This window comes from Chiloscyllium plagiosum, chromosome 33 (genome assembly GCF_004010195.1).
Source record: "Chiloscyllium plagiosum isolate BGI_BamShark_2017 chromosome 33, ASM401019v2, whole genome shotgun sequence".
Classification (NCBI taxonomy): Eukaryota; Metazoa; Chordata; class Chondrichthyes; order Orectolobiformes; family Hemiscylliidae; genus Chiloscyllium; species Chiloscyllium plagiosum.
In genome coordinates, this window is record NC_057742.1 from 4,489,093 (window position 1) to 4,517,053 (window position 27,961).

At 41.8% G+C, this 27,961-nt stretch overlaps 1 protein-coding gene across 2 annotated transcripts in view; it reads right to left on the bottom strand.

Annotated features, from left to right (window-relative positions):
- Window positions 1-3,433: 3,433 nt before the first annotated feature.
- gpr179 (G protein-coupled receptor 179) overlaps window positions 3,434-27,961 on the bottom strand; it is a 102,016-nt gene continuing 77,488 nt past the window's right edge. Inside the window, exons 7-14 of one of the 2 annotated variants that reach the window (XM_043674810.1) lie at window positions 25,837-26,075; window positions 18,841-18,979; window positions 10,662-10,767; window positions 9,236-9,382; window positions 6,380-7,756; window positions 5,223-5,887; window positions 4,989-5,144; window positions 3,434-4,208 (exon numbers count right to left, since the gene is read on the bottom strand). In XM_043674810.1, coding sequence (XP_043530745.1) covers window positions 3,584-4,208; window positions 4,989-5,144; window positions 5,223-5,887; window positions 6,380-7,756; window positions 9,236-9,382; window positions 10,662-10,767; window positions 18,841-18,979; window positions 25,837-26,075 — 3,454 coding nt within the window. In that variant the 3' untranslated portion in view covers window positions 3,434-3,583. Of the gene's footprint in view, window positions 4,209-4,988; window positions 5,145-5,222; window positions 7,757-9,235; window positions 9,383-10,661; window positions 10,768-18,840; window positions 18,980-25,836; window positions 26,076-27,961 lie in introns of both variants that reach the window. The other variant, XM_043674809.1, reaches the window with a different exon arrangement.

Consider the following 27,961-nt stretch of genomic DNA (forward strand, 5'->3'; position numbering starts at 1 on the left):
GGTCTGTTTCCATTGCTATACATCTCTATGACCAAAATAAAAACAAAATTAGCTGGGACGCTGGAGTGCTATTATCAGCCTCTCTATACCTTGGCCAGAGATATATCAGCCAGGGATCTTCCACCAAATTACTATCCTGGAGAAAGCATACATCCTTCTGTCAGATAAGCTGAGATAAATTACCCTCATGTCAATAACTCAGTATGCTGGCTTTTATCTGTTCATGCAATGTGCTTTATATTTGGGAAGTGGGTTAGGTAAATAGATTAAACTGTATTACACGTGACCAATTGGAGCAGATACCCAAAGCATCTGTATTCATCAGGACAAAGAGCACGTCCTCCATCTAATCCCATGTGGAAGAAAATAAAAATAACCTGTCATCTCTAGTTTTCTCATTGAACATTGATTAAATTTGTGTGGGAATATCATAATAAAAGCATGATTAAAAATAGGAAAAACATGTATAGGAAGAAAAATGACCTTGTTTGTTTAAACAGAAGCATGTCTTCTATTGGTTTATAATCAATGAGATGTAATTTTACTTAAGATTCCTTTTTGAAGTACCTCTTATATTAGTCCATATGTTCTCAAAGTTATCAGCAACACAATTTCTGGGAATGTTTGCATATATTCTAGGGACGGGCAATAAATGCTGGCCCAGCCAGCAATGCCTATGTTGCAGAAATGAATATATATTATTTGATATATACCTTTTCATGGCTGTGGGTATTTCTGACGAGGTTAGCATTTCTTCCTCATCCCTAGTTGCCTTCAAATTGTCCCTCTTGAAATATTGTGGACCATTTGGTGTAGGTAGACCCACAATGTCATTAAAGAGGGGGTTCCAGGATCTTAACCCAGCGCCACAAACCGTACTGTGATATATTTCCAAATCAGGATGATGAATGACTTGAAGGGGAACTTGCAGGTGCTGGTGTTCCCGTATCTGCTGCCCCTGCCCTTCCACCTGGAGGTGATTGTGGGTTTGGAAGGTATTGTCAAAAGAGCCTTGGTAAATTTCTGCAGTACATCTTGTAGATGGTGCACTACTGTCACTGAACATTGGTGAAATAACTGAATGTTTGTGGATGTGGCACCAAGCAAATGGATACTTCGACCTAGATGATGTCAAACCTTTTGAGTTTGTAGGAGCTGCACTCATCCAGATGTGGAGAGTATTCTATCACACTCTTGACTCCTGTCTAATCGATGGTGGTCAAGCAGTGGAGATTCAGGCTGTAAGTAACTTGCTGTCAGACTCCCAGCCTATGACCTGTTCTTGTAGCCACTGTATTAATATAGCGAGTGCAGTTCAGTTTCTGGTCAATGGTGTCAATATGAATGAAAGATTTATTGTCATGTGCATTTTACAGTGAAATACAATAAAATACCAGTGAAAAGCCATAATATGGTGCCACTTTGATAGTTTAAGAAGAAGAGAAAATGAAACGATATAGCTTAAAGAGAATTCTATCTGCATATGAGTTCTGAGCTGGCTTACATCCCCACTGCCTTGCCAGACCCAGTTGAAATTGCTGATCCTCAGGCGTCAGCTTTTGCCGCTGGGCCTTTTCACCTTTGCCACTCCATGCACTGGGCACACCAGTATTGGAGACAATTGCTGCAGTTGACGTTGCCATTCAGTGATAGGAACACCATTGAATGTCAAGCAGTGATGGTTAGATTCTGTTTTGTTTGGCATTGAGTGGCACACCTGTTGCTTGTTGGCTGCAAAGACTGTCTCTCTTTATTTTTGTGCTTTTTCAAAGCTGTGGACTGAAATGAGAAAGAACTGTTTTGAACCAAGGCATTACAAAGATGTCTACATGTGTTGAAAGTTAGGAATTTGATAGGTTTTGTGAACCCTGTGTAGATGTATTAGAGTTGAGGGATAGGTTACAAATGAAGCTGATTAGTGTGGATTAGTGACCAGTTATGAATGACAAAGGTCCATTGCCTGACAACAAGGCTAGCTAAACAGCTTGGTCTGTGAGCAGGATCGAGAAGCTAAAAAAAAAACAAAAAACAGATGTTGCTAAAAAACCTCAGCAGGTCTGGCAGCACCCACAGAGAGAAAGCAGAACCAATGTTTCAGGTTCAGTGACCCTTCAGAATAGTTCTTAGAGAGATGCTAGTCAGATCAGACGAGAAACCAGCAGATATTTAACAGCCAAAAACTCACTTTCAGTTCTCAGTCATAAGTCATTTTAGAGTTATCTTTCTTTCAGCAGATACTGAAAGTTATGACTTTAAACTGGAGAAGTCAGAGACCTTTCAGCAGTGAACCCGCTGCCCCGTCCTCTTGCAAACCAATGGAGGCTGCCGGAAAAAGGAAAGTCAAAGAGAAACCTGCAGAGGATGGCATAGTCGCACAGTGGTTACCACTGCTGCCTCACAGTGCCAGGGACCCGGGTTCAATTCCACTCTTGGGCAACTGTGCGGAGTTTGCACATTCTCCCTGTGCCTGCATGTGTTTCCACCCATTGCCCAAACGTGCATGTTAGGGTGGATTTGCAATGCTAAATTGCCCTTTTGTGTTCAGGGATGTGCAGGCTAGGTGAATTGGCTGTGGTAAATGCAGGGCTGCAGGGATAGGCTATTGGGTTTGGGTGGGATGCTCTTCAGAGTGTTGGTGTGGACTCGATGGGTTGAATGGCCTGTTTTCACACTGTAGGGATTCTATGAATAATTTCTATTGCAAAAACAAAAAGTAATAGGTTATGTGAAGCAAGTCTAGAACTGTTTTCAAAATGTCCTTTTTGTTTTGTTGACTGATTATGTTTGTGTGTATAAGGGAGAGTTTTTAAGGTGGTTAGAGTTTTATTTTGTAGAGTTTACTTAATTTAGTTCAATTGTTGTCCATAAGTAGAATCCGATTGCCTGTAATAGATAGTGATTCTCGTTAAATACAGAAACCCGGTCTGTGCCTCTGTCAGCCTGGGTCTGAAATTCAGATAGTTTCCAGCCTGGTGGCCCAGTGCATCATGACACAAACCCAAACCAGGTCTAACTGCATTTAGACATGAACTGCTTCATAAACAGCAATTGGTATTGAACATTGTGCAATCATTGGCAAATATCCTCACTTCTGACATAATGATGGAGGGAAGGTCATTGATGAAGCAGCTGAAGATGTTTGGACCTAGGACACTACCCTGAGGAACTCTTGCAGAGATGTCCTGAATCTGAGACAACTGACCTCCAACAACCATAGCCATCTTCTTTTGCCACATGTAATTCCAACTGGCAGAAAATTTTCCCCATAATTTCCACAGACTCTAGGTTTGATAGGGTTCAAATGCAGTTTTTAAGTTAAGGACAGTTACTCTTACCTCACTTCATAATGTAGTATGAATAATCCTGCCTGAGATTACTCAGGTATCGCAGTGGGTTGAATATTTAATTGAACACACGTATCTTCAGCCATTTCTTTTGGGAAGAAGGTGTTTATTACGTAGCACACTTTGTATTTACATCAGAAATCTGGCATCAATGAATTTTGTTTTATCCCATACCTTGGAAATGCTTTACATAAAAATATCACAGTCACTTCATCTTTAGCTTTGGCACCTCAACTGACTCATACTAAATGCACAGGACAGCTCACATTTGATTTGTTAACTTTTGCGGCATCTTTTGGTTTTTCAGCTTCTTTATTTTCATGTTGGTTTGTAGCTGTCACCTCAATGTCAGAAGGAGCAATTGAAGTAAAATTATTTTCAGGTTTTGTACCCATTTGGATTTCTCCTGTTGCTGATGGTTCTGTCTCCCAAAGATAAATATCTGGAACTTTAGATCTATCAATGGGCAGCGATAATCCCTCATTGCACCCAGAATCTTCAGTATCCCAGAGACAGTTACCTGAGACATTGGATTTATCGAAGGACAGTGATGGTTTCTTTTTCCCTCCATTATTTTCTGTATTTGAGGGATAGATAACTGTAATCTTCAACTTATCACCAGGCAATGTCTTTTGTTCACTGCCCACTGCATTCTCTATATCCCAGGGACAGATATCTGTGACTTTTGATTTATCAATAGATAGTGATGTTTCCTCTTTGTTCGCAGTGTCAGTTGTATCCCAGGGACAGATATCTGTGACTTTTGATTTATCAATGGACAGTGATGCTTCCTCTTTGTTCCCAGTGTCAGTTGTATCCCAGGGACAGATATCTGTGACTTTTGATTTATCAATGGATAGTGATGTTTCCTCTTTGCTCCCAGTGTCAGTTGAATCCCAGGGACAGATATCTGTGACTTTTGATTTATCAATGGATAGTGATGTTTCCTCTTTGTTCCCAGTGTTAGCTGTATCCCAGGGACAGATATCTGTGACTTTTGATTTATCAATAGATAGTGATGTTTCCTCTTTGTTCCCAGTGTCAGTTGAATCCTATCCCAGGGACAGATATCTGTGACTTTTAACAATGGATAGTGATGTTTCCTTTTTTCTCCCAGTGTTAGCTGTATTCCAGGGACAGAAATCTGTGACTTTTGATTTATTAATGGATAGTGATGTCTCCTCTTTGTTCCCAGTGTCAGTTGTATCCCAGGGACAGATATCTGTGACTTTTGATTTATCAATGGACAGTAATGTTTCCTCTTTGCTCCCAGTGTTAGTTGTATCCCAGGGACAGATATCTGTGACTTTTGATTTATCAATGGATAGTAATGTTTCCTCTTTGCTCCCAGTGTTAGTTGTATCCCAGGGACAGATATCTGTGACTTTTGATTTATCAACGGACAGTGATGTTTCCTCTTTGCTCCCAGTGTTAGTTATATCCCAGGGACAGATATCTGTGAACTTGGATTTATCAATGGATAGTGATGTTTCCTCTTTGTTCCCAGTGTCAATTGTATCCCAGGGACAGATATCTGTGACTTTTGATTTATCAATGGATAGTAATGTTTCCTCTTTGTTCCCAGTGTCAGTTGTATCCCAGGGACAGATATCTGTGACTTTTGATTTATCAATGGATAGTGATGTTTCCTCTTTGTTCCCTGTGTTTCCTGTATCCCAGGGACAGATATCTGCAATCTTAGATTTATCAATGGATAGTGATGTTTCCTCTTTGTTCCCAGTGTCAGATGTATCCCAGGGACAGATATCTGTGACTTTTGATTTATCAATGGATAGTGATGTTTCCTCTTTGTTTCCTGTGTTTCCTGTATCCCAGGGATAGATATCTGCAATCTTAGATTTATCAATGGATAGTGATGTTTCCTCTTTGTTCCCAGTGTCAGTTGTATCCCAGGGACAGATATCTGCAATCTTAGATTTATCAATGGACATTGATTTTTCTTCACCTTTTTCTTTATCCCACATCTTTCCTGGTGCCATCATAAATTTGAGTGACAGTGCTAATTGTTGAGATTGCTGCAATGAATAATTTGCATCGTTGGTTTTCAAGGTGCCATGCACAATTGTTGCTGGAACATTAGCACCAAGCGATAAAGATCTTCCTTTCTTCTGATCTGCCTTATTGCCTGATGCCTCTTCTAGGATGACATCCCAGGGACAAACGATTGCAGCACTTGTTGATGCCTGTTTTAACAGTGACACATATTTTTGCCGCTTATCCCCTGCGTCCACTTTGCGCAGTGGAGAGGCATCAGCCACTTCAGATTTAACAGTTGACTGTGATTTTTCTTCCTGGTTCTTGGTCTCTCCTGTTTCCCAGGGACAAACAGCTGCAGCTGAAGATTTATCCAATGAAGTCGCTGATCCTGTTTTCTTTTCTTTATCCTTGTCTGTACTGCTCTTGACTTTCTCACTTACTTTCCTTGACTTCTCTTTCTTGCTATCCTTCATTTTCCCTGGTGCCATTAGAAGTTTTAAAGACTGTCCAAAACCTTTGGGTTGTTTTAGTGGTTCATTAATATCCTTTACTTTCAGGGAGCCATGCATAAACTGCTCTGGAGAACCAACACAGACTGACAAAGACCTTCCCTTTTTCGGATCTATGGTAGAATCCATTGATGATGCATCATCTGCGATATTATCCCAGGGACAAATGATTGAGCTATTGCTCGATGCTTGTTTCATGAGTGTCATATATTTTTGCCGCTTGTCCACTGTATCCACTTTGCGCAGTGGAGAGGCATCAGCCACTTCAGATTTAACAGTTGACTGTGATTTTTCTTCCTGGTTCTTGGTCTCTCCTGTTTCCCAGGGACAATCAGCTGCAGCTGTAGATTTATCCAATGAAGTCGCTGATCCTGTTTTCTTTTCTTTTTCCTTGTCTGTACTGCTCTTGACTTTCTCACTTACTTTCCTTGACTTCTCTTTCTTGCTATCCTTCATTTTCCCTGGTGCCATTAGAAGTTTTAAAGAATGTCCAAAACCTTTATTATGCTTCACTTGATCACTTGCATCCTTTACTTTCAGGGAGCCATGCATAAGCTGCTCTGGAGAGCCAACACAGACTGACAAAGACCTTCCCTTCTTCGGATCTATACAAGAATCCATTGATGATGCATCATCTGCGATATTGTCCCAGGGACAAATGATTGAGCTATTGCTCGATGCATGTTTCATGAGTGTCATATATTTTTCCCGCTTGCTCTCACCTACAGGAGCATCTGTTTTCACTTGATCAATCTTTTCAGAGGATAATCGTGTCTTGTCAGCCTTGGGTGACACAAAACGGGCGGTTGGATTAATGCTGTCTTTCCTTGAATGTTCGACTGTTTTTCCAACTCTTGGCGATGTATTGGCTCCAGGTTGCATGTCCGCAGTTTGGGATTGAGTGATTGATGTCTCCTTCCCATCCCAACTGATACTATCTTGATGCAAACTTCGATGCTTCCTCACCAAATCCATGAATATTCTTCTGTTTGCCTGCAGCTTTCCCAGTGAGCTATCAACACTGTTCCTCTTGTTTGGTGAGTAGGTGATTTGTTTGTTGACCTTGACCTCAGAAGGCGGAGGTTGCAGGTTCTGAAAGTCCCAGGGACAAACCAGAGGTTTATTGTGACCATCTTGTAACGCTGGCTTTGTTGTCTCTTGAGGGGCCTCACTGACTCCTTGTTGCGCTGAGTCGGATGTTTTATTTGTCTCTCCGGGTTGTGCTGGAGCTGTGGGAGGCTGTAACATAGTTGGTGTCTGCCTTGTTGATGGCTTCCTTTGAACTCGCTCTCCCAACTGATTTGAGTTCTCTTCTTTCTTTTTTGGGAGCATCAGAGACTTCCCTCTCGCACAGCTGACAACACTAAGAGATTTTTGCAATGTTCCTCCCATGGTGGGATGTAATGGGCTCATATCCACGGTGAGGTTGTGTGCACTGGCGGACTTGCAGACTAAAGGAGCGTCATCTAACGAGTCACCGTCTGATCTCTCGGAGACCTTCTTCGCCAGCTTCTTCCTCATGAGTGAATCCAACAGGGAAGGGTCTCTGGAGGAATCGGCTCTGCTGACGTGGCCATCCCGGTGCTCCCTCACGTGGTCGTAGGTGCTGTGAGATTTTCGAATTGAGAAGACACGATGTTTTATGGAGTCCTCTCTCACTTTCAAGCTAGAGCTGGCAGAATCGTGAAGCTTCTTCCTGTAGGAGCCCGCATAGCTGCTGCCTGCTATGGATCCATCACGGCTGCACTGTCTGCTCATTGACTCCGGAATTTCCGTTATCCGCTTAATGATGGAGCGACCTAGGGCTCTTCGGGAGCTCCTCTTTTTCTGCAGGTGTGGGTTGTTGGCTGTCATCTTCTTTGTCTTATGTACTTCCAGTTGGGCATAAAGCTTCTTCAGCTCATCCTGCAGAAAGGAAACAACAATCAATGAAGCGTTAGTATTTTCCACATGTTTCTTGAAAGAAGCACATGCTCCTTTGCAGCTTGATCCCTCACTTTTCCTCCAAGTGCACCTTCTGTGGGAAAATGGGACTGAATTTCTTTTGGAATTGCAATGCGGGGGGGGGGGGGGGGCGATAAAAAGCACCCTTTATGACCTCAATGCTCGTGTCACCAACCCTCCAGGCACCATTGAAATATTACTGTACAGAAAGAGACCATTCAGCCTGCCATGTCGGCTAGCTAAGAAGGGGGAAGAAAACTTAGTGGCCCATTCTAGTTCCATCTTGCAGCACCCGGTCCAAAGCCTTGTAGGTTCTAACATTTCAGGTGCCGATCCAGGTACCTTTGAAGCGAGTTAAGGGTTTTCACATCAACCACCAAAGTGAGCAGTGAATTCCAATGTTCATCACTCTCTGAATGAAAACAATTTTCATCATGTGATACAGGAGTGTCCAAGAAGTGAAGATTAATCCCTAGGACATCACTTAAATAAAGGAGAAAAAAATCACAACGTCCTCAAATTCAAAATTGAGGTTTTCTTTTTGCCTGCTCTTAGAACATTTCTATTTATTAAAAAACTATTGAAAATTTGAGGAAAAACAAAATTCATTTAACAGTCAAGTATCATAGAATTCCCTTAGTGCTGAAAGGGGCTATTTGGCCCATCATGTCTGCAATGACCCCCTGAACAACATCTCACCCAGACCCAGATCCCACCCTATCCCTGTATAACCCCATATCTACCATGGCTAATCCAGCTAGCACTTGGATCCCTGCAAGCTATGGATAATTTAGCATGGCTAACCCACCTAATTTGCACATCTTTGGACTGTGGGAGGAAACTAAAGCATCCAGCAGAAACGCAAATGGACACAGGGAAAATGTGTAAACTCCACACAGTCACCCAAGGTTGGAATTGAACCTGGGTTCCTGGCACCATATGGAAGCAGTGTTAACCAATGAACCACCATGCTCCCTCCAAAGTATCTGACTGAGTAGCGAGGAGTTTTGTTTGTCAGTTGGCTGTGGGAAGATTGGACATTGCGACTGTGAGTGAATTGGTGATCAATGGTTAGAGATCTGTAGTGAAGCATCCAGAAATACATTTAACCAAAGTTGATAACCAAGCACAGCACTTCCATCAGCATCTGATCCACAATTTTATTAGGGTTCAGGTTGGCTGCCCCACTGCTAATGAAGAGTCACTAAAATCGAAATGTTAACTCTTTCTTTCCACAGATGCTGAGTTTCTCCAGTACGTACTGGTTTTATTTTGATCTCCAGCATCTGCAAATCTCACTAATGGTTGAAGGTTACTTGTTCCCCGGGGGCTAGAATGGCAAGTAAATTTTTTTTAATCCTCCAGCCCTATTTGCAAAAGTGACCTACTTATCTTCTGCATTAGAGCAAACTAGTTTCAAAGCTTTTTCTCTTTGCTCACCCTGATATCATCTGGTTCCAGGCTGTGATCACTCCAGGCAGACGTTATACTGCTGTTGAGATAGGAGCCAGAGAAACGCATGTCAAGTTCATCCTCGTATACCTCGGCTACGATGTCCTCCCTCAGGGGAGTTCCCACATGGAGAAACTGCAAGAAGAAAGGAGCTCAGAATCAACTAATTGGGAAAAAATTCTTAATAATTCCCTCGTCCAAAGTATTTTTCTGTTAAACAGCTCCAAAGGTTATATTTATCAGAAATATTGTACTTGTTTACTCAAAATGTCAAAAGACTGGCCCTAACTTATACATTATGTACAGCAGAGAAATGAGCCATTTTACCCAAATGTTCTACTCCTGGTGTTTATGCTCCATATGACCTGCCTCATAACATCATACCCTAGGTATTCAAACAGGATTTTCGCTTCTATCTTCCTTCCTCATCTATTTATCTCGCCTGCAATTAAATACATTGTTCAACTCGAATACTCCACAGGGTAGCAATTGTGCAAGTGAACTCCTTTCTGGGTCAGTATTCTCTTGGAAATATAGTTGTTGCTGGGCATATGTCCATTTTTATCAAAAATTCATTTGAAGCTTTTTGTTTGGGTACAAACACTTATTATTTATCCTGGAACAAGGTCTTTGCAGTACCTTTCAACCCAGGGCTACCTTGGACTGTGGTGTGACTGCACACTCACACACTCTAGCAGAACTGCTCCAAGTAAAAGTGGAAGCTGTGCTCAGTAGGGCACAGCTTAGTAGGGCACAGCTCAACTTGGAACTCATGCGACGTGACTCTATTTATTGGGGAACCTATTCTGCGTCTTGATGCAACTCAACAGAATTCAATCATCTATCCATGAAGTTAAAGTGCATTTTCATCTTCAATATTTGAATAGATAAGCTTATAGTGCTAAATCTTGTCTCAATTCTCATTCCATTAAAACACAGTCAGGTAGAATCATACAACCCCTACAGCATGGAAGCAGATCATTTGGCCTACGCCAGCCCATGCCTCCTGCATTTCCCATGGCTAATCCAACTAACCTACACATCCCTGGATATGTGGGCAATTTAGATTAGATTCCTTACAATGTGAAAACAGGCCCTTCGGCCTAGCCAGTCCACACCGATCCTCCCAAGAGTAACACACCCAGACCCATTTCCCTCTGACTAATGTACCTAGCACTATGGGCAATTTAGCATGGCCAATCTACCTAACCTGCACATCTTTGGAGTAGGGGAGGAAACCCACACAGACACAGGGAAAATGTGCAAGTTCCAGACAGTTGCCCAGGGGTGGAATTTAACCCAGGTCCCTGGTACCGTGAGGCAGCAATGCTAACCGCTGAGCAACCGTGCCCTCACCATTATATGGTGAATTTAGCCTCATTGTATATCTGTTTTCAAGAAAAGGTATTCATACCTTGGGGATGAAAAGCAGAATTAGTGTCATTGTGACCGTTAGGTGAGAGTGAGCAAAGAAGAGCAGTAACATCCAATCAGGGTGAAGAGTTGTTGCCATGGTGAACCTAGGGAAAGAAATGAACTTTATTTTAAAATCATCACAGATTAATGACAGAAACACTTTGGTAAATAGGAAGGATGGAACACCATCAAATGAAGTTTGGGATTTTCATAAGATAACATTGGATTAAAAATAGATTGAATCCGCTTGCAGAACACATGCAGAGGAGTCTGTATGTGGACATTCAATGCAAGAGATGAAATAAAATGGAGAGATTTACAGAAGCATTGAGGTTTGGAGAGGAAGGAGTGGAGATTCCTTCTCCTTTAAGATTTGGGCTGCACCGTTTTGATGATTGGGGGTTTGAGAGTGACACTGGGGATATCAAGCCTTAAAGTGATAACAGAGTAGATCAGAATTTCTGCTGTTGGGGCAAGAGAGAGATGGATAATGACCATCTCCAGACCTTAATAGGGAAGTTGTGAGTCAGAGCATTGGTTGCAGAGATTGGAGAGGGTTAGGATTGATTTCTTGAGACGTGATTGTGAAGGAGATGTGAACATTGCTGGATGAATGATAGGCTTGAGGTTGAAGGTGTGACATTAGACAGACAGAAACTAGGATAGGGTGGTAGATTGAGGTGTTAAACAATGGCTATCATAAACATAATAACAGCCTAATGCTGGACGAAGGTAACATAGACACAAAGAGATACAATGTAGGAGCAGGAGTATGCCCTTTAGCCTTTTGAGCCTGCTCTGCCAGTCAATATGATCAAAACTGAGCATCGAACTCAAATATCTTAAGGTCTTATATTCCCACTTGCTCCCCACATCTTCTGATTCCTTTAGTTCTAAGAGCTATATTTCCATCCTTCTTGAAAGTTTTCAATATTTTGGCATCAACAATTTCCTGTGGTAGTGGATTCCTCAAGCTCAGGCGTCTCTGGGTGCAGACATTTCTCATCCTCCCTGTCCTAAATGGCCTACCCTGTATCCTTAGACTGTGACCCTGGTTCTGGACTCCCTTGTCATCAGGAACATTCTTCCTGTCTAATCCTGTTAGAAATGTATAGGTTTCTATAAGAGTCCCTCTCATTCTTCAATTAAGCTCCAGTGAATACAGTCCTAACTGATCTCGTCTCCACTTGTTACTCAGGAATCTGTGTCAAAAAGTGTGGTGCTGGAAAAGCACAGCCGGTCAGGCAGCATCTGAGGAGCAGGAGAGTCAATGTTTCGAGCATAAGTCCTTCATCAGGAAGGAGGAGGAGGGGCCAAGGGGGCTTGTGCTCGAGACTCTCCTTCTTTGCACTCCCTCCGTAGCCAGAACATCCTTCCTCAGATAAGGGGGCCGAGACTGCACACAATACTCCCAATACCCTTTACAGATGCAGCCAGCCATTCCTGCTCCTTTCTTCAATTCCTAGACAACGAGCTATAAAGAATTGGAAGCTTGACCTGGAATTGGAAAAGGGAGCACTGGGAGTTTGAAGAATAGTGGCAGATAAAATTATCGTGCTGTTCATTTTAATCAGAAATAATGAAATTCTGCTCGTTTGAGACAGAAGGGTGAATCGAATGTAGGGAGTGGAGCAGTTATCAATAGATGAGAGTGTTTGGAGTTGTTTCTGGTACATACTTGGAATTGAAATGCTTTTCACTATTATAATCATTGAACTCAGCTGAATCATTATTAAAACCAGGTGACACGAATGTTAAGTATATTCATTGAGCATAAGACCATAAGATATAGGATCATTTGGCCCATTGTCTTTTCTCCACCCGTTGATTTGCAATTGCAGCAGTGATTGCTTTACCCGATAGGGGATTGCAAATGGTCTGAACGGGCAATGTGTGTCACAGGTCCAGGTGAGTTACAGAGAAAAACAACTGATATTTAGATCAGACTTTACGATCGATGCATCAGTGACTGCTTTGAAAGGAGATGGGTTTTAACAGACTCTCTGTCAGAAAGCCTGAGGGCTTTGCTGTGAAACTTCCTCTTCACTGCACTTTCTGCTAAATCATTTGGAAATATTTCTCACTCGTAATTTTTTTAAAAAATCAATGAAGACCAGGGGTCAAAAACAACAGAAGGAACATCACTTTAACCTTTTAAGAACTGAAGGACCAAGTCAGCGTGAAGTACTCAGCACTCAAGAAGCTTGAGGATAAAGCAGCAAAAATGGAAGAAGCTGGAGAAACTCAGCAGGTCTGGCAGTATCTCTCAGGAGCGTCAGAGACTGAGGGGTGACCTTATAGAGATCTATAAAATTATGAGGGGCATGGATAGGGTAAATAGACAAAGTCTCTTCCCTGGGCTAGGGGAGTCCAGAACTAGAGGGCATAGGTTTAGGGTGAGAGGGGAAAGATATAAAAGAGACCTAACGGGACAACTTTTTCACACAGAGGGTGGTGCATGTTTGGAATGAGCTGCCAGAGGAAGTGGTAGAGGCTGGTACGACTGCAACATTTAAAAGGCATCTGGATGGGTATATGAATAGCAAGGGTTTAGAGGGATATGGGTCGGGTGCTGGCAGGTGGGACTAAATTGGGTTGAGGTATCTGATCGGCACAGACAGGTTGGATCGAAGGGTCTGTTACCGTGCTGTACATCTCTATGACTCTATGACTGTATCAGTATCTGTGGAGAGAGAAACAGAATTGATGCTTCAAGATTGGCATGATTCCTTCTTCAGAGAAGGAAAGAACTCTTTCTTTAGAAGAGTCATATCATCCTCAAAACATGAACTCTGTTTTTCTCTCTCCACAGATGCTGAGTGTTTCCAGTATCTGCTGTATTTTGCTCTAGGATAAAGCAGCCACTTGACTGGCACCCCATTCACTCCCTTCACCACCTATGCACGTTAGCTGCAGTGTGTACCTTCTACTATACAGTGCCTGGAGCATCTTCTAAACCTTCCATCTCTTTCACCTAGAAAAGACATGGGCAGAGACCCATGGAATCTTACAAAGCCCTTAATGAAGTGAGAAATCAGAAAGAATTGTGTAAAGTCCAACATGGCCTGTCTCATCACTGGGAGCAAGAGGTTGCATTTTCCAACAGAACTCCAGGTGTCAAGGTGAAATTCTTGCCAGATGTCTATTAAGGGAGTTATTGCTTCTTATCACCTAATTAACTCCAAATCTAACCTCATGAATCCAAGGTTTCCTGCCATACTGCTCACAGACACTGAGAATTAGTGATGCAAAAGTCTGAGTGATACCTGGCAACTCCAGCTCACTCACAATCAGTTCTGAAGAATGGTTACCAAATCTGAAACATTAACTCTGTTTCTCTCTCCTTAGATGCTGCCAGACCTGCTGAGTTTCTCCAGCAATTTATATTTGCTTTAACTCCAGCTCCCTGCTTGCTCCATCAAAAGTGCCATCTTGGACACTGGGTATCAACACTTCCTGGGGCATTGGCACCATAGCACACTTCCAAACCATTTACAGGACTTCTCTCCGAATGCTCCTGCATCTTATGGTCTCTCACGTTATAATCATAAATTTGAGGGCAACCTAATCAAGCTGCTAACATCTTACCTCACAGATAATCCCATTCCCCTATAAACCCTGTGTTCGCTGACCTACTAATTGCACCTGTTCAAGTGACACGTTGACTTTAAACTTTTCAACTGTCTTTTCAAATTCAAATTCCATGTGTACATATCCATGCACCTGTGTAATCACGTCCAGCTTCACAACACTCCAAGATATTGGTACTCATCGATGTTTGGATTCTTCTGCGTCCCCAGTTTTAATCGCTCCATCATTGGTGTCTGTGTCTCCAGTTGCCAAGGCCCTATGTTTTGGAAATTCCTCCCCAAATCCCTGTACTTCTCCACTTCCCTTACATCCTCTTTTCAAAACCCACAATTTTGAACAATTGTTTGGTCACCTGATTTCTATACTCATCATGTGGCTCGGCATTATACTTTGTTTCACATAATTCCTATAAAAGGCACTATAGAAATATAAAATGTTGTTGTTATGGTAGGTGAGAAAGTAGAGAAGTAGATGGGTTCAGAGATGGAAGTCTGGATGGACATGTCAGGTCCTCAGACTCTGAGAGCCATCCCTTGCTTCATGTGAGATCCTCGGCAGCTAGCTATTCAATAGCGTGTTGAATCACAGATGAGGCCTGTCATTGTTAGTGACAAGGAGCAGGAAGGAAGTAGCTGGTATTTTCTCTTTGATAATCCTCAATTAGTGAGGCAATTGTAGCAGAGCTGGCTAAGATGAGCAAACCCCATGGAGATAGCTGGGACTTTTTGTTCAGCACCTTCTGATGTTTAGGGCCTAATGCCAGAGGCAGGGCTTCCTGGCTCAGTATCCTGGAGTCTTCACAAAGGCAGATTTAGCAGAAAAGCTCCAGGGACTAAACGGTCAAGTTATTGCCCAAACCTGGTTTGTCATCTCTCGAGTTTAAAATAGAGGCATTGTGCCATTGAGGTCTACAGCACAGAAAGAAGCCATTTGGCCCATTGAATCTGTGCTGGTCAAAAATAATCCCCAGGTTATTCTAATCCCATTTTCCAGCATGTGGTTTGTAGCTTTCTATGTCTTGACATCACAACTGCAACAAATATTTCTTACAGGTTACAGGCAGTGGGTTCTGGATTCCCTCCACACTCTTGTCGGAAGGATGTTGTGAAACTTGAAAGGGTTCAGAAAAGATTTATGAGGATGTTGTCAGGGTTGGAGGGTTTGAGCTATGGGGAGAGGCTGAATAGGTTGGTGCTGTTTTCCCTGGCGCATCGGAGCTTATAGAGGTTTATAAAATCATAGGGGCATGGATAGGGTAAATAGACAAGGTCTTTTGTCTGGGTGGGGGAGTCCAGAACTAGAGGGCATAGGTTTAGGGTCAGAGGAGAAAAATTTAAAAGGGACCTAAGAGGCAATTTTTTCACACAGAGGGTGGTGCATATACGGAATGAGCTGCCAGAGGAAGTGGTGGAGGCTGGTACAATTACAACACAACCACCTGATGAAGGAGCAGGGTTCCGAAAACTGATGCTTCCAAATAAACCTATTGGACTATAACCTGTTGTTGTATGATTTTTAACATTTAAAAGGCATCTGGATGGGTATATGAATAGGAAGAGTTTAGAGGAATATGGATCAAGTGCTGGCAAATGGGACTAGATTAGGTTAGGATATCTGGTCTGCATGGATGAGTTTGACTCTATGACTCTGGGTGAAAAAATGTTTCCTCACACCCTCTCTAAACCTGCTGCCCCTTAGTTTAAATCTATTCCCCCTTTCATTGATCCTTCCACCAAGTTTCTTCTGTCTATGCCCCTCACACTTTATACATCTCAACCATATGTCCCTCAGCCTCCTCTGCTCCATGGAAAACAGCCTCAGTCTTTCCTCATAACTAAACACTCCAGCCCAGGCAACATCCTGGTAAATCTCCCCTCCATCCTCTCCAACGCAATCACATCCCTCCTGGAACACAGAGTTCACAACTGCACACAATACTCTAGGTTCATCAAAATTAGATGTTTAAGGAGGTTTCACTGGGTAAATTCATAGAAATTAGTTCCTCTGCTGATGGACCCAAACAGCAAAATACCAAGATCTTTAAAATTAGAACTGGACCATTTAAGAAGCAGTTAGAAGTTGAAAGTTTTAAGGCAAAGATCAATTTTTCTCAGTAAGAGTATCATGGAACAGAGCTGGATAAAATACATTTGAGATGAGCCATATCTGATTGAAAGAGGGAAATAGGAATGAGGGGCCGAATAGACAAAGGCTCCTCCCACCACCTCACTCTGCCATGCCCTCACTCACTACCCCTCACTCCCTCACTCACTATCTCCCACGCCCTCACTCACTCACTACCCCCCACACCCTCACTCACTCACTCACCCCACTCACTCACTACCTCAACACCCTTACTCACGCCCCTCTACCCTCTCACACTGTCCCTCCACCTCCTCACTCACTACCTCCACCTCCTCACTCACTCACCCCCACACCCTCACTCACTTCCCAACCTCCTCACTCACTACCCACCCCTCCTCATTCACCTTACCCCTACCCCTACTCACCACATCCCTCCCCATCCAGGGTACCCCCTTGCTGACTGCCATCCTTACAGAGTGTGGTACACAGAGCATTCAAGCAGGGCCTGGGGACTGAGCTTGATGGATGCACTGAGGGGTCTGGAGTGGGTGACCATGCGTTGGGAAGGGCTTAGCGAGCAAGGTCCAATCCCTGGATTAATTCTGAGAAAACTGCAATCCTCCGTCGTGGCAGAGAGAATACTTAAGACAAAGCCAGGTTGTCGTGCCGCTGAACCTTGTTCAAATTACTTTGTTTTGCTGCTGTTCTTTGGTTCTGAAACTGCTGTTGTTGTAAAGACACAGGCACTGCCACTGCATAAGCAGATAATGTATTGGCTATAGCTTATAGTGACAGCAAAGGCAGCATTTATATAGTGCCTATCACATCCTGAGGACTTTCTAAAGCACTTTATGTCTTTCCCAGTGTGGTTGTTACTGTAATCCAGGAAATATGGTAGTCAAAGCATTGCAGACAAGAGCTGGAAAGATATGATGATGTTGTACACTATTAGTTAGGCTGGAGCACAATGTGCATTCTGGTCCCCACACACTGTAGGGAGAGTGTGGATGCACTGGAGGAGGGGCAGAGGAGATTCAACAGGATGTTACCTGGGATGGAGCCTTTTAGTGATGAAGAGAATCTGGATACACAGGAGGGTGGACCTGTTGATGCAAAGCTCTGAGTGGCAGAGGCTAACCGGGAAGACAGTAGAGCAAAAATGGGGTCTTATGGTCTTATGGTCTTATGGTCTTATGGTCTTTCCACTCCTATGTCTTATGGTCTTATGGTCTTATGGTCTTATGGCATAACTAGGGGAGATTGGGATAAGCCTTTCCCCTTAGTGAAGGGGACAGTTACCAGAGGCATAGAATTAAAGTAAAGAGCAGAAGATTTAGAGGAGATTTATGGAAAATTGTTTTCACCAGAGGATGGTGAATATCTAGAATTCACTGCCTGAAAGGGTGATAGAGGTGGAACCTGGGATATAGGTTTGCTCACTGAGCTGGAAGATTCATTTCCAGACGTTTCGTCACCCTACTAGGTAACATCTTCAGTGGGCCTCCAGGCAAAACACTGCTGATGATTACTGTTTCTATTTATATGTTTGGGTTTCTTTGGGTTGGTGATGTCATTTCCTGTGGTGATGTCATTTCCTGTCCTTTTTCTCAGGGAGTGGCAAATGGGGTCTAACTTGATGTGTTGGTGAGAGAGCTCCGGTTCGAATGCCACGCTTCTAGGAATTCTCATGCGTGTCTCACATGAGACATGAACGAGAATTCCTAGAAGCATGGCATTCCACCCGGAACTCTATCAACAAACACATCAAGTTAGACCCCATTTACCACCCTCTGAGAAAAAGAACAGGAAATGACATAACCACAGGAAATGACATCACCAACCCAAAGAAACCCAAACATATAAATGGAAATGAACTTTCCAGGTCAGCGAGAAAACCTATATCCAGATCCTCAACCTGAGCTACAAATCTTCTCAAAACTCGCTAAGGTGGAACCTTTATAATGTGTTAGATGACATTTGAGGAATCCTTGAAACATCATAGCATTCCCAGGCTACAGTCCAAATGCTGGAAAATGGGGTTAGAATAGATAGGTGCTCGATGACTGATGCAGATGTAATGGGCCAAAGGGCCTCTTTCTGTGCTGTAAAACTCTATAACCCTATGACTGTGATTATCTCTGCGCGGTTAGCTCATCCAAACAGCAATTAAGTAAACAACCTAACCATCGACTGAGGAGTAAGTATCGTCCAGCGTATGAGAAGAATTGTCCATCAGTGTTGTGGAATATTTTATGTTCAAGTGAGAGACAGACAGGCCATTAGATTAATGCCTCATCTGGAGGACTTCACTTCGGAGAGTGGAGCCAGTCCTCAATGCAGCACTGGGATGATCAGTGTGGGCGATGACTCCAGGCATCTGGACTGCAGCATGAACTCTTCAGACTGTATGCTACAAACTGGGCCACAACTGACTTCAGATAGCAATGGAATGGCTGACAATAGGCAGTTAAGAGTGACAGCAGAACTGGGCATTACTGTACCTGACACCATAGAAGGCAGCAGACATCAGGATTTCATTGTGAATGGCAAAACCCATGAAACGTGGCTCATGATAGGTGGATGGTACTGTTCGCACGGCATAGCAGAGATAGCTTCCCCAGCACAGCAAGAGGAACTCAGCTGCCAAGACAGAATAGAAAATACAGGAAGACATTAGTAACCTATAGAAACTATAGGTTAAAGTTCAAAGAAAAGGTTAGGGGAGATTTGAAGGAACAAAATAAAGGAGAAAGTTCACTGAGTAAGTAAGACATATGAGCATAAGTTCACATGTTCGTAGGATATAGGAGCAGAATTAGGCCATTTGGCCCATTGGGTCTGCTCCACCATTCGATCATGGCGGATATGCTCCCCACCCCCATTTTCCTGCCTTCTCTCCGTAACCCTTTAACCCATTACCAATTAAAAATCTGTCTAACTCCTCCTTAAATTTACTCACTGTACTCACTTTGGGTAGCGAATTCCACAGATTCTCCTCAGCTTGGTTTTAAATTTGCCACCCCTTAGCCTAAGACTATGACCTCTTGTCCTCGAATGCCCACAAAAGGAAGCATCCACTCCACATCTATTTTATCCCTACCTTTTATCATCTTGAATACCTCAATTTGATCTCCTCTCATTCTTCCAAATTCCAGAGAGTATAAACCTAAACTGTTCAGCCCATTGAGTTTGCTCCACTCATGCCTGATACGAATCATGTCTGATACGTTTCTCACCCCCATTCTCCTGCCTTCTCCCTATAATCCTGATCCCTTTACCAATCACGAACCTCTTAAAAAGCTTGCACAAGCACTTTGGGCAGATTGTCTTCCTTCCCAGTTGTAATATTGCAGAGGGGGTATTTGTCAGGAAACAAAGTCCAGGGGATTATGACTGTTAATTTAACAAATCTAAAAGGATCTATATAAGGAGCCATGACCAGATATTACACCTTGTTCAGAATTGCATAGCCAGAGAATGCAGCCTGCATTTATTGGGGGTAAATTAACCTCACGGGAGAAGTGCTATAGTGTCTGAATGGTCAAGCTACAGAATAGATTTCCTAAGAAGATGGCAGCAACATTTTGTACAGTAACATTCAAATGGAAATTGCAGGGCTCTTTCAGAAAATGATATTTTGGAATATAGTGGGCTGAATTTTCTATGGGTGGGGCAGATACTATTACATGCTCTTGCCTGCATTACAAAAGTCAGTTCTAAATGAACCAACTTAAACAAGAAGATCCCCCAGCCCCACAGCAACAGTACACTACGTTGGTTTGAACACTGTATCAGGCCATCAGCATGCCCGGTGGTATTGCAAGGCCCTGAGACTAGGGAAAGTCCTGGACATATAAGATCACATGGGATTGGGCACAAAGTTGGGTGGGGGGTTAAGGCGAGGTGGGTTTGGAAGGCAAATGGGGAAGCACAAAGTGGGGAGGAATATTCATCTTGGGAGTACACTCAATGTGCACATCATCCCACCACCCCCTCCCGAAAGATACATCCCATTGTCTTCCCAGATTTTCACCCCAGATGATGAATTGTGGACACCATGTTCAATCCCACCTGCCCACGTCAACTGGCATTGGCAGCATAATGTTTAGGTAAAAAAAAAACTGAAAGTGCTGGAAAAACCCAGCAGGTTTGGCCGTTTCTGTGGCGAGAGAAACAGTGTTAACATTTCCAGTCCGACATGACTTCAAGATATTTCTATTTTAATATTTGGGTTAGCTGGTTGATTAAAAAATTCAATTGCTTGTTAACAATTGTTTTCAAAATGATAGGCAGGCTGTCACTTGGAGCTATATTGTAGGGACCAGGTTGAGGGTGGGGTGAAGGGTTGGTTAGTCACCTGAGAAACTTTACCCGTCCACCCTCCATCTGACCCTGTCATTAACCATCTAAACGATTCATTAGTATCCATTTTAAAAACATGCAACATACAAACGTGTAATATTTTCACATGGTTGGACAGGAGTACAGGTGAATTTGGACCAATGGTTCCCAAAGTTGTCCACCACTGGGGATTTCCTCCCCTCAGGTCTAAGTCTGCTGTAGACTCATTGATGAAGGCTGATTGAGGTGCACAGTCAACAACTCCATGATTCTTCTATCAAATGTCTACCAGGATGGCAGAAGGAACATTAGATAGACTTTGGTCTTTTCTCAGCTATCTATTCCTACCTCTGATCTAACAGGGTTAAGGATCTCTCAATGCCACAAAACCTGAGTAAAGGAATCCACTAGGATTCTGGTATTTGAAATTGGTAATGAAATTACACTGTGCAAATATGGGCCAGCCTTTCACACATTTGCAGGAAATTCCCATTTGCTATTTATTCTCATCCTCGGTCAACATCCCAGGTAATGCAGCACGTAAAGGAACTTCATACAATTTCCTTCCACAACACAATCCAAACCTGTAATTTCTACCACCGAGAAGGGCGTGCAGGGAAACATCAATGATGTGCTTTGTGATTTTCTCTACGTTAGCTAATGTAACCTATATCAGAGAGAGCTGGATTCGTATTGAGTCATATATAAATTGCCAAAATACTGGTGGCTAGTTTTCGAAAGTACTCTATTCTTGAGCAATGCCATCTGGTCAGTTGGCTGGATGGCCGCTTTTCAATGCAAAGGGATGCCAGCAGTGTGGACTCAATTCCCAATCTGACTGAGGTTAACCTCCTTCTCAACCTCTCCCCTCATCTGAGTTGCAGCGACCCACACGTTAAGACACCACCATTCATCTCTCTCTAATAAGGGAGCAGTCTTATGGTCTGATAAGACAATGGTGATTTTACCTTTAACAATTATTGATGTACACAAATGTAACATCTCAGATGTTACATATGCAGTGTGAGTTACATATATACTCAGATTACTAGTTTGTCATATACATAGTTAAGTAGCTAACTAACTGACTTGAAATCCTGGAACCCTCTTCCTGACAGCATTCCCACATCCCCAGGACTACAGCGGTTCAAGAAGGCAGCTCACCACCACCTCTTCCAGAGCAATTTGGGATGGGTATTAAATTCTGAAGTCGCCAATAATATCCCACATAAAGTGAATGAATTAAAAACATGTTTTATATTGATAGGCAATATGATTTTAAGGCACTTGTGCTTTGAGGTTGGAAGATATTCCAAGTTAAGAGACATACAGGGAAAAGAATAGGAGAGTGGTTCAACCATTCTGAAATATGATGGAATTAAAGATTAATGGTGCAGACACTGGACCTAACTGAGAAGGAACATCGTGAAGATGCTGAAATACATCGTTTTTACATTTTCTTTGAATTTGTTTTATTAGTTATGCATATATTTGATTGGGCGAGGCAACTGGAGTTCAGACATCATGTGACAGAGCCACCAGGAATATATCCAAATGGCAACCTCGGAATCAGATGTTACAAAATGTGGGAAGAGAAAAAGATGATGGAATTGGTGTTTGGATTTGTAAGGTCTTAAAAGCTACTCTTTAAAACTCATTCCCAGCCAAATACTCAGCAAATTCCCTGGGAACCAGGGGAGAGAGGAATGTTATTTTGGGAGGCTGTAGTTTGGGCAAATAAGGGGCAAAAGTGAAGTTGCAAATCAAAAATAAAATAGAATGAGAAAAGGGAGGGGTGGAACTTACAGAATTGCTTTTGTACAGCATTATGTTATTTCCCTAGAGGGTTGGAGGCTGAGGGGTGACCTCATAGAGGTTTATAAAATCATGACTGGCATAGATAGGGTGAATAGCCAAGGTATTTTCCCCAGGGTAGCAGAGTCCAGAACTAGAGGGCATAGGTTGAAGTGAGAGGGGAAAGATATAAAAGGGACCTAAGGGGAAACTTTTTCACACAGAGGGTGGTGTGTTTATGGAATGAGCTGCCAAGGGAAGTGGTGGAGGCTGGTATAATTACAACATTTAAAAGACATCTGGATATGAATAGGATGGGTTTAGAGGGATATGGGCCAAATGCTGGCAAATGGGACTAGAGTAATTTAAGATATCTGGTCAGCTTGGACGAGTTGGATGGAAGAGTTTGTTGCCGGCCTGTACAGGTCTCCGACTCTATGACTCTCCTCCAAAAGATCTCATTCTGTTTCACATGAAGTGAACTTTAATATTGTGACTTGTTTTGATAAATTGGACAATCAGTATGGAAAATTAGTTGTGCAGAATAATGTTCACAGTACTTAAATTGTAGCTATGACAGCGACTACACTCCAAATGTAATGCATTACATGAAGTATTTTGAGATGTTTCAATATTGTAAACTGCTGTATAAATGCTAGTGTTCGTTTCATCTGTTATGTTTGTGTCATGATAATATTGCAACAACATTAATATAAAATTAATGTAAGATTTAACCAAGTGGAGTTTATCAGCGGGAAGGCCATGAAAATATATTCATTGTGACTCTGTGAGAGTGTATCCCGGGAAAATCTTCATGAAAAGGTTCTGGATGAGTCTACAGGATTCTGACGCAGGGTGTGAGGACATGATATAAAAAACTTTTTGAAGTTCTGAGGGTGTGAAAGGCACTATATAAACGCAAGTCTTTCTTTGGATGTGATCATATTGTTTACATTGACAACAAGATTTAAAATGTTATGAATTTTGATTCACAATTAATTGAATAATCCCAGATTAATGAATAAGCAGATTCATCACATCAACCCTGTTTCATCAGTTCCTACTGACTCCACCCCTGAGCTTAATGCGGGTTGAAAATATTCATAATGGAGACGCCTTATCCCAACCTTTTCGCCTATCACCCACATTTTATAATTAACAAACAAATTGTCAGAGCAAATGAAGGAATAAGAGGCATGTTTTTCTTAAGCACACCAATAATTTTCCTCCAGAGTTGATCAGACCTTAAATCAAGCCAAAGGCAATCCTGCTGAAGGGTTGGTGACCTCCATTCCTTATAACTGGTCTGCTCTGCTTGGGATGCGTGTTTAGAGCCTTTCTCACTGTAACATATGTCACATCATATTCCCTAATGGCCTCGTTTCCCTTTCTGTTGCTGAGCAGGACTTTCTCATTAAATTGAGTGGTTTAGACTTGGGGGCTATTACAAAGGAAGCACAGAACCGTCACAGAGCAAACTGCAGCTTTAATGAGAGTTGGTTAGATTGTTTATGCAGCAATACTTTGTTCCACTTCAATGCTTCAAAAAAGGGGCATCACTGAGTCTTTGACAGACAGCTGGAGATAGACAGGAGAGCTCCAAGCAATTTGCAGTGACTTCGGCTGCACCAGGATCAATTCATCATATCTTACAGCTTTTGTCATCAAACCTGGTCCCACGTTATTTGTTACCAGCTGTCTGAAAAAAGGGAAGGCTAATGGAAAAACTATTTAAGGGATTTATAGGCAGTTTGTGCGAATCCTTCTCTCTGGGGAGAGATGTGAATGTCACTGATGGGTTTACATCTGATTTCAATGCATGCATCATTAGATCAGATTGTGAGCTGGCTTTATTTTTATGAATTTATTTTTAACTCCTAAGGTCGGGGGACCTCACTGCAGGAGAGTACTCACTGTCAGTGTCAGATCAGATATGATGTGGTTTGACACAGAGTAAAACCTCCTCTACCTTGCTCAAATAACCTGTCCCAACCTCAAACTCTGAAGACGATCATTATGACATTTGACACTTGTTATTTGACACCTCTTTTTGGAATTTGATGAATGCAATGAACAAGTTAGAGATCTTTCCATCCTAGGAACCAGAGACTAACAATGAGAGATAGTGCACTGATTGGACATGAATGTACATGACAATGGTAAAAGTAACTTTACTACATTGAAATAGCCGAGATCACACAACAATAGGCAATTTCCTTATTGCATGAAGGTCGTAAATGAAAGTTAGAAGTAGAAAAGATTTTAAATAAATTACTGTCAATCATACTGCTGCACCCGACAGTGGTTAATAGAGTTGCAATATGAACAATTTTTTTTTAAATTGAAACTTGCACCTTTCTAAATTCAGGATCTCCCAAAATACTTTACAACCAATTAAATACTATACTGTGTAGACTCTGTTGAAATGCAGGTGATGGTTTAAAGAACAGTGGAACCTTAAGTGAATGGTGGGCCAATAGTCTCCCTTTCAGCAATGAGATTTAAGGACAGAGAAAGAAACAGAGAAGTAGGATTATATTGGGACACACGATACAGAACCAGCTACTCAATCCAACCAATCCATGCCAGAGTTTATGTCCACTCAGTGAAGTGGATAAATTTGACTCAAATTAGATACAGAGAGATAGAATTAAAAATAAAGATTGGATTAGAGAAAAAAGAGAAAGGAAAAGTAGGCTTTACTATAATAAACATAACAATAAAAAGTCTTGAAATGTCTAGAAAAAGTTACTATCTACAGAATAAAAGCAAATTACTACGGATGCTGGAATCTGAAATCAAAAGAGAAAATGCTGGAAAATCTCTAGACCTGCTGAAATTTTCCAGCATTTTCTCTTTTACTATCTACAGAAATTGGATTCCATTGTTCCAATTGTTTCTTTTTGGAGTTGTAGAGTTTGTGTTATGGGAACATGAATCTTGTCATTAAAAAAGGTCCTTACATCGTTCAGTGCCAACCTTAACTTTATGGTAGTTCACTTTAACTGCATTCATGCAGAAGTCTTTTTTAAAATGTCGGCAACGTTGAAAACGCACTGCTATTTTCATGATACTAACAAGGCTGCAGTGTATATTATTGAATCATTTCTCAATTCATGCCATAACTCTTCCTTTCCATAAATTGCTGTACAATTTACAGTTTACTATTATCAAGCTTTCCACTATATTCCCAGCAAATTCTTGGTCACTGGACCCAAGATAAATCAATTGATATTTTCCAGATACATTTTTAACATGGCTATTGGATAGCACTTTGAACTAAAATGTTTCTCTTGAAATAGTGTGCCTAGAAATTGCCAAAAACACTCATAAACACAAGACAATAAAACAGTAAATGCTACCAATGGCCATCATGTAGTCCCACCGATCGAGTTGGCACATGTTAAAGAACTGTCCATCTGGTGTTTGTGACTGAATGACCAGTGGGATCTTCCTGTCCATGTTCTCCCAGGCAGCCACCGTCCACGCAATGAGGAACCAACAGACCATTAGCACAATGACAGCCAACATTTTCAGTACCCTGCAGCATGTCATGTAGGGTACCCGCTGGGCAGTTCGGGATAGGAACACCTTCAATACTCTGGAATAAAACATCAGAGACAAAAAAAGGAGGGTAAAGAGTGTAAAAGGGAGAGATAAGAAAAATTAAAAATAGAGCAATGGAAAGGGAGGAGGTAAAGATATAATTGGAAGGGACAGAAAAATAATGATTTATATAGAACCTTTAACGTAGGAAACCAGCTCAAACTGTTTTCCAGCAACAGAATTCTGGAAGTTAATTTATTCATAAGTTCGATATAAAGAAAGACTGTACTAGGTAAATTGGGGAAATGTTATTTAGCTCATAATCATTAGTAGACCAGGTACGAGTAGCTCTATCAACATTCTCATCTTATTCTCATTCCTCATGGCAGACAGCTGTATTTTGTTCAATCAGGAATCCAAAATATTTTCTAGGTAACATTCCACATACTGAATAATGTGCCAGCTATTGCTGCTACAGCAAATTCTGTTGTCATATCCAAGTAGTTTTATTTATTTAAGTTTCAATTGCATTCTGGAACTGATGGAGAACTCATTAACTCTCAGAATGTCGCATTGACGTTTGGCACTCCATTGAAATTGCAACACACACAATCACACTTTTGGACTTCAAGTGAATCTTGATCTATATGTAGAATGATAGTTTAACACTAATCCTTGGAATTATTGATTTAATTGCAGAGAAACAGGCCATTTGGCTCAAATGGTTCATGCTGGTGTTCCAGCATGCTCCACACACATCTCCTCGTCCCACCTCTTTTCATCGAACCATATCAATGTATCTTTCTAGCCCTTTTTCTCTCTTATCTAGCTTCCCATATGTGTACCAACGCTACTCACCTCATCTACTCTCTGTGATGGTGAATTCCCTAGCCTCACTATTTCCTGGTTCAACATATTTCTGCTGTGTTCCTTATTCAATGTATCACTGATATTTATGTCCCTTAGTTTTGGACTTACATGAAGTACCTCTATGACTACTGGAATGGGTCTGGCTGGGTTACAATTCAGAGGGTCATTGTGGACTTGTTGGGCCGAAGGGCCTGCTACCACACACTATAGGGATTCTATTAATAAAAAAACCTTTTACAAAATCTATCAGCAACCCACCCTCTTCCGCCTCCTTAACCTCCGCTTCCAGGGGAATGTTGACCTGATCACAGACATTTTCTATGGTTGCCAGGAGATGGACAGATAGATAATGGATAGACAACATAAAGACACAGAAATACAATAGATATACAACTGATGGACAACAGACAGCAGATATGCAACAGATAGACAACAGATAGACAACAGATAGACAACAGACAAGACAACAGACAAGACAACAGATAGACAACAGATAAGACAACAGATAAGACAATAGATATACAGAGATAGACAACAGCTAGATGACAGATAGACAAGATATACAACAGATAACAGATAGACAATAGGTACACAACAGAACAACAGATCTGCAACAGACAGGCAACAGACAGATGACATAAAGACATAGAAATACAATAGATATACAACAGATTTACAACAGACATACAACACATAGACAACAGATAGACAACGGATAGACAACATAAAGACACAGAAATACAATAGATATACAACTGATGGACAACAGACAGCAGATATGCAACAGATAGACAACATATAGACAACAGATAGACAACAGATAGACAACAGATAGACAACAGATAGACAACAGATAGACAACAGATAGACAACAGATAGACAACAGATAGACAACAGATAGACAACAGATAGACAACAGATAGACAACAGATAGGAGAGACGACAGATAGACAACAGATATGCAACAGATATGCAACAGATATGCAACAGATAGACAACAGATAGACAACAGATATGCAACAGATAGACTACAGATATGCTACAAATAGACTACTGATAGACTACTGATAG